This window comes from Galeopterus variegatus, unplaced genomic scaffold, assembly GCF_000696425.1.
Source record: "Galeopterus variegatus unplaced genomic scaffold, G_variegatus-3.0.2 Scaffold386, whole genome shotgun sequence".
NCBI lineage: Eukaryota > Metazoa > Chordata > Mammalia > Dermoptera > Cynocephalidae > Galeopterus > Galeopterus variegatus.
Genome location: NW_007726497.1, coordinates 329,258 through 342,957, shown reverse-complemented (window position 1 = coordinate 342,957; position 13,700 = coordinate 329,258). Strand labels below are relative to the sequence as shown.

The 13,700-nt window shown below is 46.5% G+C and overlaps 1 protein-coding gene across 3 annotated transcripts in view; it reads left to right on the top strand.

Moving 5' to 3' along the window:
- The first annotated feature begins 2,467 nt into the window (after nt 1-2,467).
- Nucleotides 2,468-13,700, top strand: part of ZNF341 (zinc finger protein 341) — a 35,811-nt gene continuing 24,578 nt past the window's right edge. Inside the window, exons 1-5 of one of the 3 annotated variants that reach the window (XM_008568197.1) lie at nt 2,468-2,576; nt 4,350-4,546; nt 7,995-8,144; nt 9,997-10,248; nt 12,360-12,534. In XM_008568197.1, the coding sequence (XP_008566419.1) occupies nt 2,468-2,576; nt 4,350-4,546; nt 7,995-8,144; nt 9,997-10,248; nt 12,360-12,534 (883 nt within the window). Of the gene's footprint in view, nt 2,577-4,349; nt 4,547-7,994; nt 8,145-9,996; nt 10,249-12,359; nt 12,556-13,700 lie in introns of all 3 variants that reach the window. The other 2 variants (XM_008568195.1, XM_008568198.1) reach the window with 2 other exon arrangements.

Sequence of the window (13,700 nt, the reverse complement as noted above, 5' to 3'; positions counted from 1 at the left end):
TTGAGACATATTTGGGAAGCAGAATAAGATAGATTTGCAGAAGGACTGGAAATGGGGGTGGGAGGGCTTGTAGGTTGAGGGATGAATCAATGGTTGTCCCAGGGGCTGTGGCTGGGTGGACGGTCGTACCTTGTTCTTAGTGATGAGTATTACTGGCAGAGGAACAAATTTAGAGGTGGGGGATAACACATGTAATTTTTGGTTTTTTTGGTGGCTGGCCAGTATGGGGATCTGAATCCGTGACCTTGGCATTATAAGGCTGTGCTCTAACTAACCGAGCTAACCAGCCAGCCCTCGACACATTTGATTTGAGTTATTTTAGACAGGCTGTATTTTTTTTTTTTTTTTGTCTTTTTTCCGTGTCCGGCAACGGATTGCAACCCTCAGTGTCGCCCCCGTACTGGACCGGGACCGGCAACGGGATCGCAACCCTCGGTGTTGCCCCAGTGAGCGGGAACCGGTCTGTATGTGGGATCCGAACCCTCGGCGGGAGCGCTGCCGCGCTTCCCAAGCGGCGCACTAGCGCAGTGCGCCACCGGGCCGGCCCCTAGACAGGCTGTATTTTTAAATTTTAATTTAATTTTATTTGCCAACCACTTAATTGAGAGTCTGCATTTTTTAAAAATAAACTTTATATTTGGAAATTTTTTTCTGTAGATTTGCATGTAGTTGTAAGAAATTATAAAAAGTGGTCCCATGTATCCTTTGCCCAGTTGCCCCAGTGGTAACATTTTGCATAACTATAGAATATCACTATACCAGTCAACACACAGAAAAACAGTTCCATCAATACAAGGTGTTGCCCTTTTATAGCCACACCCCGAATCCCTCCCCTTCTGCCACCATCCCTGACGCCAGGCAACCAGTGATCTGTTCTCCATTTCTAAAATTTTATCATTTCAAGAGTGTTATGTAAATGGAGTCATACAGTGTGTAACCTTTGAGATGGGATTTTTTTACCCATTATAAGTCCCTGGAGATTCATCCAAGTTGTTGTATATATCAATAGTTTGTTCCCTTTTATTGCTGAGTTGTATCCCTGGTATGGATACTTCACAGTTTAACCATTCACCCACTGAAAGATATCTGAACCATTTCTAGTTTTTTACTATTATAAATAAAAGTTGTATGAAGGGCTGGCCAGTTAGCTCAGTTGGTTAGAACACAGTGTTAGAACACTAAAGTCAAGGATTTGGATACAGCTGCAAAAAAAAAAAAAATCCTATGAACATTCATGTACAGATTTGCACTCAAATGCTAAAATGCAGTTTTGCATAAAATGGTAGAAGATTTATTGAAGCTTGTTCAGGGGAGCATGCACCCCAGATATTGGAGGGAACTAGCCTGGGAGTGAATGAGACTGCCCAGGGAGTGTAAGAGGGAGAGGAGAGAGAGTCCAGACAGAAGAGACCCCTCAAAATCAAAGCATTTGGGAGTGGATAGGAGAGGAAGAGTAAAGGAGGCCCTGGAGAGGTGGGAGAAGACCCAGGAAGGGTGGCATCCTGGAGCCCAGAAGGGAGTGTTTCAGAGTGTCAGATGTTGCCAGATGGTCTTTGGTGGAATGGTAGGGGCTTAAACCCTACCAGAGTGTGTAGAGGAGGATCATGGGTGAACAGAGAAGATAGAGGGTGTAGATGACCCTCCTTGGATGCTTGATGTTGAAGGGAGTAGAGGTGGGAACAGGAAAGCAAGAACGCCCAAGTGCAAACATTTGTGGGCTTGGGAGGTGTGAATGAGGAAGACTGGGTAACATGGTTTCCAGAGGTGCTGGCTGGGTCACTTAGGACTATAGTCAGCTGTGTGTGAGAGAGGAGCCCAACCTAGCAGTGGCTTAACCAGGCAGGAAGGTTATTTCTTTCACATGAAAGTCCAGAGGAAGCCAGTCTAGGGATATGAGGGTGGCGTGTACTACAAGATTCACAGAGGCCCAGGATCTTTCTAGCTTTCTGTCCTGCAATCCCTAGGGTTTGTCCTCATGGTCCGGAATGGTGGGTAGAGTTCCCACCACCACATTCTTGTTCTAGGAAGCAGAATGGAGGATGGGACAAAGGTCTCATACCAAGCAGCTTTTAAGAAAACTTCCCAGGGCTGTCCAGTTAGCTCACTCAGAGCGTAGTGCTGATAATACCAAGGTCAAGGATTTGGATCCCCTTACTGGCCAGCTGCCAAAAAAGAGAAGAAAACTTCCCCGAAGCTGCCATGAAAAACCTTTACTTTCATCCCTTTGGCCAGAATGTAATCATTCCCTAGCTGCAAGAGAGGCTGGTAAATACAGTCTTTGCTCTGGGACCATGTTTCCAGCCCGGAATCTTGGGATCTATGACAGTGGAAGTAGGAGAGAATGTATATTGGGGCACAGCCAGCCATCTTTGCCAAGGATGTTTCACAGCGGGCCTGGCTTGTAAGGATGAAGTCAGAGGAGGATTCTGGGCCTGCTTCCAAAGAGACTGCATTTCTTTATTCAGGAATGGACAATCAGACTGTTCTGGCCGTCCAGTCATTGTTGGATGGCCAAGGAGCAGTCCCAGATCCAACAGGCCAGAGTGTCAGTGCACCCCCTGCCATCCAGCCATTGGGTGAGTATCTGCTCAAGTTTACCCATGGAAGGGTGAATGGCCACATGAAGAACAGGTGGGGCTCACATGGGACATGGGAGTGAACTGCCCACTGTGGTCCCCAGGACGTCCTCTGGAGTCTGAACCCTCTCGCCTTCTTCCCATCCTGTATCTTCAGGCTCATATCTTTCTCTGTTTAACTCTGAGGACACCCTCTCTCAAGTACTTGGTGAATGTGGGGAGATGGGATCATGATCCAGGGAATGGCTAGGAGCCCCACTACTTGGCAACATTTGTACCTTTGCCCTGGAAGTCGTTTCTCAGCTTCCGCTCTATGGGAAGAACAGGCTGAGCATAAATTTCTCCAATTTACACAGAGAGGGCAAGGGCCTTCTCTTGGAAAGCTCTTTGTGAGTCTGTGTATTCTTTATTCATTCCACAAACATTTTTGAGTACTTGAGAACCACATGGGACGGAGAGATAAACACCAGGGTTTGAATACTTGTTCCCACAGTTCCTGGCTCTATGACCCTGGGAAAGTGAGTTAACCTCTCTGTGCGTCAATTTCCACATATGTAAAACTGGGATAATTGTCCTGCCTCATAGGAATCTTATGAGAGTACTTGGAATTTGATTGCAGTTGTTGTAAATAAGAAACAGAAGTTTCTTATTGTTTCTACAAGATTAAAGTTTATTTCTCTGTTACATGAAGTCCTGATGGGCATTTGGGGTGGGTGTGGTGAGAGTCAGACCCCTTCTTTCTGTGGCTCTGCTGCCCTCAACATGCAATCCAGGATGGCTGCCCCAGCTCCAACTTTGATTTCCATATTCCAGCCCACATGAAGGGAAGAAAGAAGGAGGTGGAAATCATACCCTTTCCTTTTAAGGGGATGTTGCATATACAGTATACCTCTGTTCTCGTCCCATTGGTCAGAATTCAGTCACATGACATACCTAGCTGCAAAGAAGGCTGGGAAATGTATTCTTTAGGAAGCCATGTTTCCCAGTAAAATTTGTATTACTATATAAGAAGGATACAATTAGAATTAAATAATAATTAGACATTTTTGCTACAACATGTTAAGTGCTAGGCACAATGCATGGCCATGGTAGGCTCTCAGTAATGGGTAGTGTTAACGGTAGCTAATCATTCATTTAGTTTTTCATTCATTCAACAAACATCCATTGAGGACCTCCTATGTGCCCAGGAGCTATCACAGTTATGGTGATAAATAAGGCACATTTCTTTCCCTTAGGGGACTACATCTGGTGGTGATGACAAAACTGTGATATGAGAGGTGTGCCCAGAGGAAGGAACTGTGGCCACTGGCTTTGAGAAGGCTTCCTAGAGGAGGTGACATTTGAGCTGAGCCCTGCAGAATATGTTGTTCTGAGAAAGGTGGTTTGGCAGGGGCATACAAAGGCACAGAGGAGTGTGATCACATGGCCCACTTGGGGACTGATGAATAAATTCAGGCAGGATAAAGACTCTGACTTTCTCAACTTTGAAGCAAACCCACTTTACTATTTCCCAGTTTCTAATTATTTGATGCCTGGCTGCACATGGCTGGCTGTTCCTGCGGGCGCCAGTGTGGTTTAGAAAGCTCTTAGGTGGCTCATAGTCAATGCTTGACACATGCACATCGAATCATGGGGTGCTGTTCAGATTTGCTGTTCTCGTGGTCAGCTGCGGGTCTCCTGTTTCTGACTTATTGTTGCTTTTTTTTTTTTTTTTTTTTCTTACTTTGATCCTTCTGTGGCCCCTTCCCACTCCTCTGTGGCTCTGACCCCTAGATGATGAAGATGTCTTTCTCTGCGGGAAGTGTAAGAAGCAGTTCAACTCCCTGCCGGTGTTTATGACCCACAAGAGGGAGCAGTGCCAGGGGAGTGCCCCCACCCTGGCCACAGTCTCACTGGCTACCAACAGCATCTACACACCTTCAGCAGCACCTGCAGCGGTCCAGCAGGCCCCACCTCCTGCCAATCGCCAGGTAATCATTCATTTATTTGTTCATTCATTCATTCAGCACATCTTTTTTGAGTACCTACTGTGTGTCAGACACTGTGACTAGGCACCAGGGGCATGGCGATGGACAAGACATACCAAGTCACTGCCTGGAGGAGTTGGGTGAGATGGATAGTATGCAAACAAATGTATGAAGATAGACTTTTTTTGGCATGTTAAATGCAGAGAGACAAGGAATACCAAGACAGGGGTGGTAGGTTTTGCCATGTTGTATATGGTGCTTGGGGAAGGGCTCTGTGAAGAGGTGGCATATGAGCAAAGACCTAAGGAATTGAGGGAATGAGTCATGCAGCTAGTTTGGGGAAGAGCATTCTAGGTGGAGTGATCAGCAAGTGCAAAGGCCCTGAGGTGGGAGTGTGCTAGATTTAGTCCAGGAACTACAAGGAGCTAAGAGTGTTGGGGCTGAGTGGGTAAGGAGAAGGACGGGAGACAACAGGTCAGAGAGGCAGTAGGAGGGTCCTGGCAAATCATGTGGGCCCTGTGGGCTTTTACTCAGAGTGAGATGGGAGCCATTGGAGGGTTTGGAGCAGAGGAGGGACATAGTGTGCTTACACTTTAGACAGGTCACTCTGGCTGCTCTACACAGAATAGATTTTGATGGGGGGAAGGAGCAAGAGAAAAAGCCAGGAGACCCATTGGGGACTGTTGTACACATCCAGGAAGGGGATGGTAGTGGCAGTGGAGGTGGTAAGAGGGGCTGAGGTTTTAGAAATATTTTGATGGGGTTGCTGAAAGAGTTTATGGATCAATTGGGTGAGGAGCATGAGATAAAGAAGAGTCAAAGGTGACTCTGGACTGGGAGTTGCCATCATCTGAAGTGGGGAAAACTATGAGGAGAGGGTTTTAGGGGGTTGTCAAGAGTTCAGCTGGACACTTCAGATTTGAGATGCCCTTGGACCTTTAAGTGGAGGCGGTGACTATGTTGACAGTGTAGGCCTCCAAGTCTGGAGGTCACAGGAGAGGATCAGGCTGGAGGTATCTGGAGAAACTTGTGGAGTCCTCAGTCAAGAACATGGTTCTCGAGCAAAGACACCCTGGGTTGGGGGGCTCTTAAAAAGATTAAAGAATTCCTCATAACGGAGGCCAGGCATGTCTCAGGATGCTAAGTCAAGGAGTCAGATTTCCCTCTGGCTTCCTCTTTTCTTCTTATTCCTTTATTTATTTATTTTATTTTTTTTTTTAAAAGATGACCGGTAAGGGGATCTTAACCCTTGACTTGGTGTTGTCAGCACCACGCTCACCCAGTGAGCGAACCGGCCATCCCTATATGGGATCCGAACCCGGGGCCTTGGTGTTATCAGCACCGCACTCTCCCGAGTGAGCCACGGGCCGGCCCTTCTTATTCCTTTAAAACATTATTTTCTTCCACTGTATAGACATAATTCCTGTCATCAAAATAAAAGCATTCACCCACAGACCTATAGGACATATAGACTGAAACATTTCAGGTTTCCACAGATATCTTCCAGCATAGAACACAGTCATTCTTCTAACTCCTTGATTACGAGTTTTGCTAGCAGAAAATATTTCCCTCTCTTCCTTTTTTTTTTTCAGTAAAAGGAGAGAGTGAATTTCCTCCAGTCCTGGGTAAGGAAATAACCTCAGAACACAAGCAGTCAGTTATGGGCAAACGCAAATCCCCTTGCCTAAGTGTCCTGGTAGAACATGGATGTGATTCCCCATATTTTGTCTCAGCCTAACTTGTGTGACATTGTAAAGATACAAATGAGCTAGAATCTACACTGCCTTTCCGGGCATTTCCCCACCCTGCCAGGCTGCCCTTGCTTAGTGAAGGTCAAAGACATCCCATCTCTGAACAGGGATTTTGGGTCCCTGGGCCCAGTTGCTGCTGTGCCTGGAGGTTTCACAGAGACCAGTGAATTAGGAAGATGCCAGGGAACTAGGAAGATGCCAAGGGCCTGTCAGTAAAGAAAAAAACAAAACAAAACAAAGCACCCTTTATAGCTGCTGAGAGGAGCAATCATTGATGTTTGACACTTTCTTATAAGGTCTACCTGTCATTTTCACTATGGCCCTGAGTACGATATTATTTTTATTATTAACTTGTATATTTGTAAGTAACACATGCTTCCCTTCTCCTTTTTATTTTAATTTTATTTATTTATTTTTATTTTATTTATTTTTTTAAAGATGACCGGTAAGGGGATCTTAACCCTTGACTTGGTGTTGTCAGCACCACGCTCACCCAGTGAGCCAACCGGCCATCCCTATGTATGGGATCCGAACCCGTGGCCTTGGTGTTATCAGTACCACATTCTCCCAAGTGAGCCACGGGCCGGCCCCTCCCTTCTCCTTTTTAAAGGTTAGCATGTTGGGGCTGGCTGGTGGCTCACTTGGGAGAGCATGGTGCTGGTAACACCAATGTCAAGGGTTTGGATCCGTGTGCTGGCTGCCAAAAATAAATAAAATGAGGAGAATAATAGTAAAAATAAATAAATTAATTAAAGGTAGAATGTTGGCTAGCTGCCCCCCCGCCCAAAAAGCAACAGCTTTAAAAATAAATAAATAAATAAATAAAAGAATGTTACAAATCAAGGCTGGCCAGTTAGCTCAGTTGGTTAGAGTGTGGTGTTATAACACCAAGGTCAAGGGTTCAGATCCCCAAATTGGCGAGCTGCCAAAAAAACCCGCCCAAAAACAAATCAAGGCTCTTTTGGCACTGTTCCTCTTCCTGGCCCCCAGGTAACTGTTGATGGATATCCTTCTTGACCTAAGGTACTTTCATACTTATTTATTAACTGCAGGAATTATTTAGTACTATTGTTTTAAATTTTTAAAAATAAAAGTATGTGATCTACATATTATTATGTAATTTGATTTTTCATGCTGTATAGTATTCTATCCCATGACAATATTGCATAATTTTTATTTTCTCTCTCTCTTTTTTTTTTGTTTTGGTGGCTGGCCAGTATGGAGAGCTGAACCCTTGACCTTGGTGTTATAACACTGCACTCTAACCAGCTGAGCTAACTGGCCAGCCTATTGCATAATTTTTAAATCCATTCTCTTATTGATAGACATTTAGGTTATTTATAGCTTTTCACTATTAGAAACAAGGCTGTACAGAATACTCTCATTTGTTCACTTCCTGTGGACATGTGTGAGTGTGTCTAGGATACATACCAGGAAATATTATTGCTGGGTCATAGGGTATATGCCTTACAGAGAAGTATGACTTTTTCTCTTCATTTGGTAGGTGATTAAATGAAGGCTCAGAGAGGTGGAGTGACTTGCCCAGGGTCACAAAGGGTCACACAGCAGAGGTGGAAATGGAACCCAATTCTGTGGGACTCTGGAACCTGGAGCTTTGCATAATACCCTCAGCTTTCTTATAGAGCCTCAGACATATCCTCCTTCTCTCTCTCTCTCTCTCTCTCTGTCTCTCTGTCCAGATCTCCACATACATCACAGTGCCCCCGTCCCCGCTGATCCAAACCCTGGTACAGGGGAACATCTTGGTAAGCGATGACGTGCTCATGTCTGCCATGTCAGCCTTCACATCCCTGGACCAGCCCATGCCCCAAGGGCCCCCACCTGTGCAGGTAAGGAGGCTGCGGGCTTCTCACAGGGTCTTTTTTTTTTTTAAAAGATGACCGGTAAGGGGATCTTAACCCTTGACTTGGTGTTGTCAGCACCATGCTCAGCCAGTGAGCGAACCGGCCATCCCTATGTGGGATCCGAACCGTGTTGTCAGCACCATGCTCAGCCAGTGAGCGAACCGGCCATCCCTATGTGGGATCCGAACCGTGTTGTCAGCACCATGCTCAGCCAGTGAGCGAACCGGCCATCCCTATGTGGGATCCGAACCGTGTTGTCAGCACCATGCTCAGCCAGTGAGCGAACCGGCCATCCCTATGTGGGATCCGAACCCGGGGCCTTGGTGTTATCAGCACCGCACTCTCCCGAGTGAGCCACGGGCCGGCCCCAACAGGGTCTTGATTCTAGGCCTGCCTGTTAACTCCTGTGGATTCAGAATCTTATAGGAAAAAGTAGGCTTGGCCCTAGCTCTCCCTCACATGGAGGGGGACTGTCAGCCTTCCCCTTGGCCAGCTTTGTTGTAGGTGCTACATTCAGGTGGAGACCCAGAACATGTGAGGTTTCATAGCTGGAGTCCAGCAATGTTGACTCCTGTTTTTATTCTTAACAAAAGTGTCCCATGTCCATTGGAAAAACATTGGAAAATACACAGTGGCTTCTTGGAATTTTCCAATACAAGAAGGATCTCTGCTCAAACCAGCCTAGGGTAGAGGCGTTCTACTTCACTCTGTCCCTGGGTTTTTCCTGCAGTAAAGAAATACTTTCGATTTTGTCAATACAGATTTTTTCTCAAATATATTTGACTATGGAACCCAAGGAACAGCAATGAAGAGGAGCACCCTTTATGAAATACTGACCAGCATCATCATTTTAACAGACACAAAGGATTCCATCATATGGATAGACCATCCTCTATTTAGCCAGGCTTCTGTGGGTGGACATATAGGTCATTGCCATTTTTTGCTGTTATAAAAACTACAAGAGTAACCATCCATGTACATATATCTTTGCCCACCTGCCTAATTATTTTTGTAGAATAAATTTCTAGAAATTAGTGGCTGTGTTTCAGGAGTTCACAACCATTTACACATTCATTGACTCTAAAAAGATTCACAGGACTCAGGGGTGGTTGTGTTCATGGCTGTGGTTTATTACAGCAGAAAGATACACAGCAAGATTAGCCAAGGGAAAAGACACATTGGTGGAATCTGGAGGAATCCAGGAGCAGGTTCCCAACATTCTCTCTCCTGGGGAAGAGGGGAGAAGCTGCACAAAACGCGCTTCTCCTCCCACAGTGCGGCACAGCAAATGTACGCAGTGTCTCTGCCCAGGGAAATACGCTTAACGGCTCAGAGGCCGCGGTTTTTATTGGAGATTAGTCATGTAGGTGACCAGACATCATAACCAAAATCCCAGAACCCCAGAAGAGAAGGAGGTGTTCACCATAAATCAAATGGTTTAAGCAGTCTAGGTGAGCTCATACAGTATAGACAGGTGGGCAAAACAGCCTTATTAATGAAGGGAAGCTTCCACAAGCCAAGTTCTCAGATGCCAATCAAGAGCCAGTCCTCCAAACAAGCCCTAATAAGATAGTAACATTAGGCCTGCTCTATTAACCCTTCCCTGCATGAACTGGGTCATTTTTGCTGACTTTCATATAGAAAAGGGATTGCAGCACCAAGCTGACACCTCCTGTAAATTCTCCTGTGACTTTGTTTCCCTGCTGCCTCTCAGCCCCATCCTCTGAGCAGCTGTTCTTTCCATGTAGCTGGCTAAGGCAAATGCCCTTCCTCATTGATAAACAAGATAGCTACTATCAAGAGGCTATAACACTTTAATTTTCTCTTCTGATTTCAGAGCAGCCTGAACATGCATTCTGTGCCCAGCTACCTCACCCAGCCTCCACCACCTCCTCCACCTCCTCCACCACCCACCCCCCCCCCAGCCCCCCACCCCCCGCCTCCCCCACCCCAGAGTCTGGGCCCCCCTGGGCGTCCCAACCCTGGTGGAAATGGCGTGGTGGAGGTGTACAGTGCCACTGCGCCCCTGGCTGGGAGTGGAACGGTGGAGATCCAGGCACTGGGAATGCAGCCCTATCCACCCCTGGAGGTGAGCAAAGGTGGGGAATGGGCCAAAGGGGGAAGAACTGGTTGTGGTGTCATGGGTGAGCTGGACCTTTCCTGAGCACCAACTGTGTGCCAGGCACTGTGTTGGGATTTGGTGGGGTACAGAACCAGACCCAATCCCTGCCCTCGTGTAGGGTACTGCATCATGGGAGAGAAGGACTTTAATCAAAGCATCCCACCTACAAATGTAAAATGCAAACTCTGAGAAGGTGGATGAAACAGAAGTTATAGCAGAAATATAAGCTGCCCTCAGGTAATGCTCAGAACAGTCAGGGAATACTTGCCTTTTGGAGAGAGGATTCCAAAAAATTATCTGCATAAGTATCTCTTACATTTTTTAAGAAGCTAGGTGTATCACTTAGCTATTGTTGTGTAAGAAATATCCTCAAGGCCTCAGTGGTATATGGCAAAAAGTGTTTATTGTTCATGTGTTTACGGTGCTTAGCTAGGCAACGCTGCTGATCTTGGCTGGGCTCACAACATGTCTGGTGGTCGGCTGGCTGTCAGCTGCTCTGGGATGGCTTGGGCTGGGACAAGTGGGATGACTCAGCTCTGCTCCATGCAACTCTCATCCTCCAGCAGGTTCTCGTGGCCATGGTGGAGATGCAAAAATGCAAGCAGAAATGCTCAAGGCCTCTTGAGGCTTAGGTTTGTAAATGATAGTATCACTTCTATTGGCCAAAGCAGGTCACGAGGCCAGCTTAGAAGCAAGGGATAGGGAAATAGATGCCACCTCTTGATGGGAAGAGCTGCAGAGTTATACTGGAAAGGCAAAGATATGGGGAGGGATAAAGAATCAGGGCCATTATGCAATCAGTGTACCATATTAATTCCCTGCTGATGTGCTCCAAGCCCTGGGCAGTCTACTCTTAAAGTGCTGGGAGTTCATAGAACCTTCCCAGACACCAGTGCTAAAGGGTAGGGTTGTCACAGACACAGCCTGCCTGCACCTGAGGTCACACTAACCCAGACTCAACCCTAGAATCTAGGCATACAGACATTCCATGTCAGCTGTATCTGTATGTAAGAAGAGCCCAGACCAGTGGAAAGATCCCACCACAAGGCATGTGATGTTATGAGAGCCTGCAGGGGGTTTTGTGCTAGCCTAGGAGAATAGAGCAAGCTTCCCTAAGGAATTTATTGAATTGGAAAAAATTTAAGTCATTGGGATGCTGAGATGATGCTGGTGGTTTGCTAGACAGAGGGGGCCAGCACAGGGTGGGAGGGGGGCTGCTGTTTTTTTTTTTCCACGTAGATGAGGGTGCTCTTTGAGGGCAGAGCCTGAGTCTTATTTGGCTTTGCATCTTTAGCACATAGCAGAGCACCTGGCCTGTGGAATACCTCTAGTAGGTAGCTTAAATAGGGCCCTCAGACCTCAGTTTCCCCTTCTCTAAAATGAGAACTCTCCTTGCACAGCTTTTGATAATGAGAGTCTAACCCGGTGGCAGTCACGTAGTTGCTCAGTAATGCCTTCAGTAATGGAAATTCATTCCTGTGACAAATGTTTATTGAGTGTTGTATTGGTTAGGGTTTGGTCAGGAAAATAGAAATCATGCTAGGTATTTCTGGTAGAGGGATTTAGTACAGGAAGTTAGGTGCTCACAAAGCTGATGGAAGGCTGGAGTAACAGTGGTGTCAGGAACTGGAGTAGCTGGTGAGGGCACAGACCCTTCTGACTTCCTGGTTCTCTTGTGCAACAAACTACTGCTACTAATAATAATGGCAATAATAACAGCTAATGCTATTGAGTGCTTACTATGTGCCCGCCGCTGTTCTAAGCTCCTTACATGTTACCTCATTTAATCCTTACGACAATCTTATGAGGGGTACTACGATTAGCCCCATTTTACCACATAGAAACTGAGACAGAGAAGTTAAAAGATGCCCAGGGTCACTTAGGTGGTAAGTGGCAGAGTCAGGATTTTAACTCAGGCAGCCTGGCTCCAAAGCTGCTTCAGGCCTACTGGCTTCATGAAGTTCCAAGGGCTCTTGGGAGTGACTGGGGTGTCTGAGCTAGGTAGTGGTGTTAGGATGGTGATGTGGCTGGGCCAGTGCTTTCCCAGGGCTCTTTCACTGACTGTGCTGTCCTTCTAGGTGCCAAACCAGTGTGTGGAGGCTCCGGTGTACCCCACCCCCCCAGTGTATAGCCCTGGCAAACAGGGATTCAAACCAAAAGGACCAAACCCCGCTGCCCCCATGACGAGTCCCACTGGTGGCACGGTGGCCACCTTTGACTCCCCACCAACACTGAAGACCCGACGGGCTAAAGGTGCCAGTGGACTTCCGGAAGGTGGGTCCCAGCCAGCTATGGGCATCCTCCCTCAGCACTGGCTTATTCACAGGCTGCTTGGTTCTGGTCTTCCCTTTTATGATGGTTAGGGTTAAGCTTGGTTGCATGTAATGGAAAATCCAAAATAACAGTGATTTCAAAATGATAGAATTTTGTTTATCTCCTGTGTAAAATAAGGCCAGAAGCACACGGTCTGCAGATCATGTGACTGCATGGTTACCAGCCACCCACATTTCTTTTATCTTTTTGGTCTGCCATCCCCAGAACATGGCTCTTCAGGTATCAGAGTGCCTCATGGTCTATGATGGTCCAATCCATATCAATTTCATATTGCAGGCAGTAAGAATAAGGGAGATGGAAGAATAAAAGGGTATCTCCCAGCTTCCAGAAGTTCTGTATGATACTTTTGCTTGCATCTCATTGGTGAAAACTTAGTCAAGTAGCTTACCTAGCTGCAAAGAAAGCTGGGAAATGTCTCTTTTAGCCAGGAAACTTGATGTTTCCATTATAAAGGGGATTTATGTGGTCGGAAGAAGGAGAGAGTGGATATTAGGTAGGCAAGCAGCAGTATCTGTTGCCCCATTGGAGATGCTAAGTACAGGGTGGGAGACAATGTCAGAAGCAGGGTGTGGACAGAGGGAAGAGAAATTGAGAAATTTTCAGGGGCTTTCCAGTCAACCACTTCTTCCCTTCTTTCCTTCCACAAATATGGGTTGAGCATCTGTGTGCCAGGCTCTGTGCCAGGCACTAGGGATCCAATATCTTGGTCCATGATTTCTTCCGCCCTCAGTTACTCTCAGTTTAACAGGAGAGACAGACAGGGAATAAATGAATATTTATGAGTTGTTCTAGGAAGGAGATTAACAGGGTACTTTGACTGAGTATAACTGGGGTGAGGCTGGAAAATTGTGCCACCTATCCACTTGGGGGAAATGAAGGAAGCAGCCTCGTGGGTATCTGAGGGACAAGCATTCCAGGCAAGAGGGAATAGCAAGTGCAAAGGCCCTGAGGTGGGACCATGTGTGAAGTCTTTTAAGGTTAGCAAGGAGTCCACTGCAGCTGGATGGAGGGAACGATGAGGTTGGCAGGAGTCAGAGGATGCAGAGTGCTGTGGGCAATAGCAGAGAGTTTGGGTTTTATCCTAG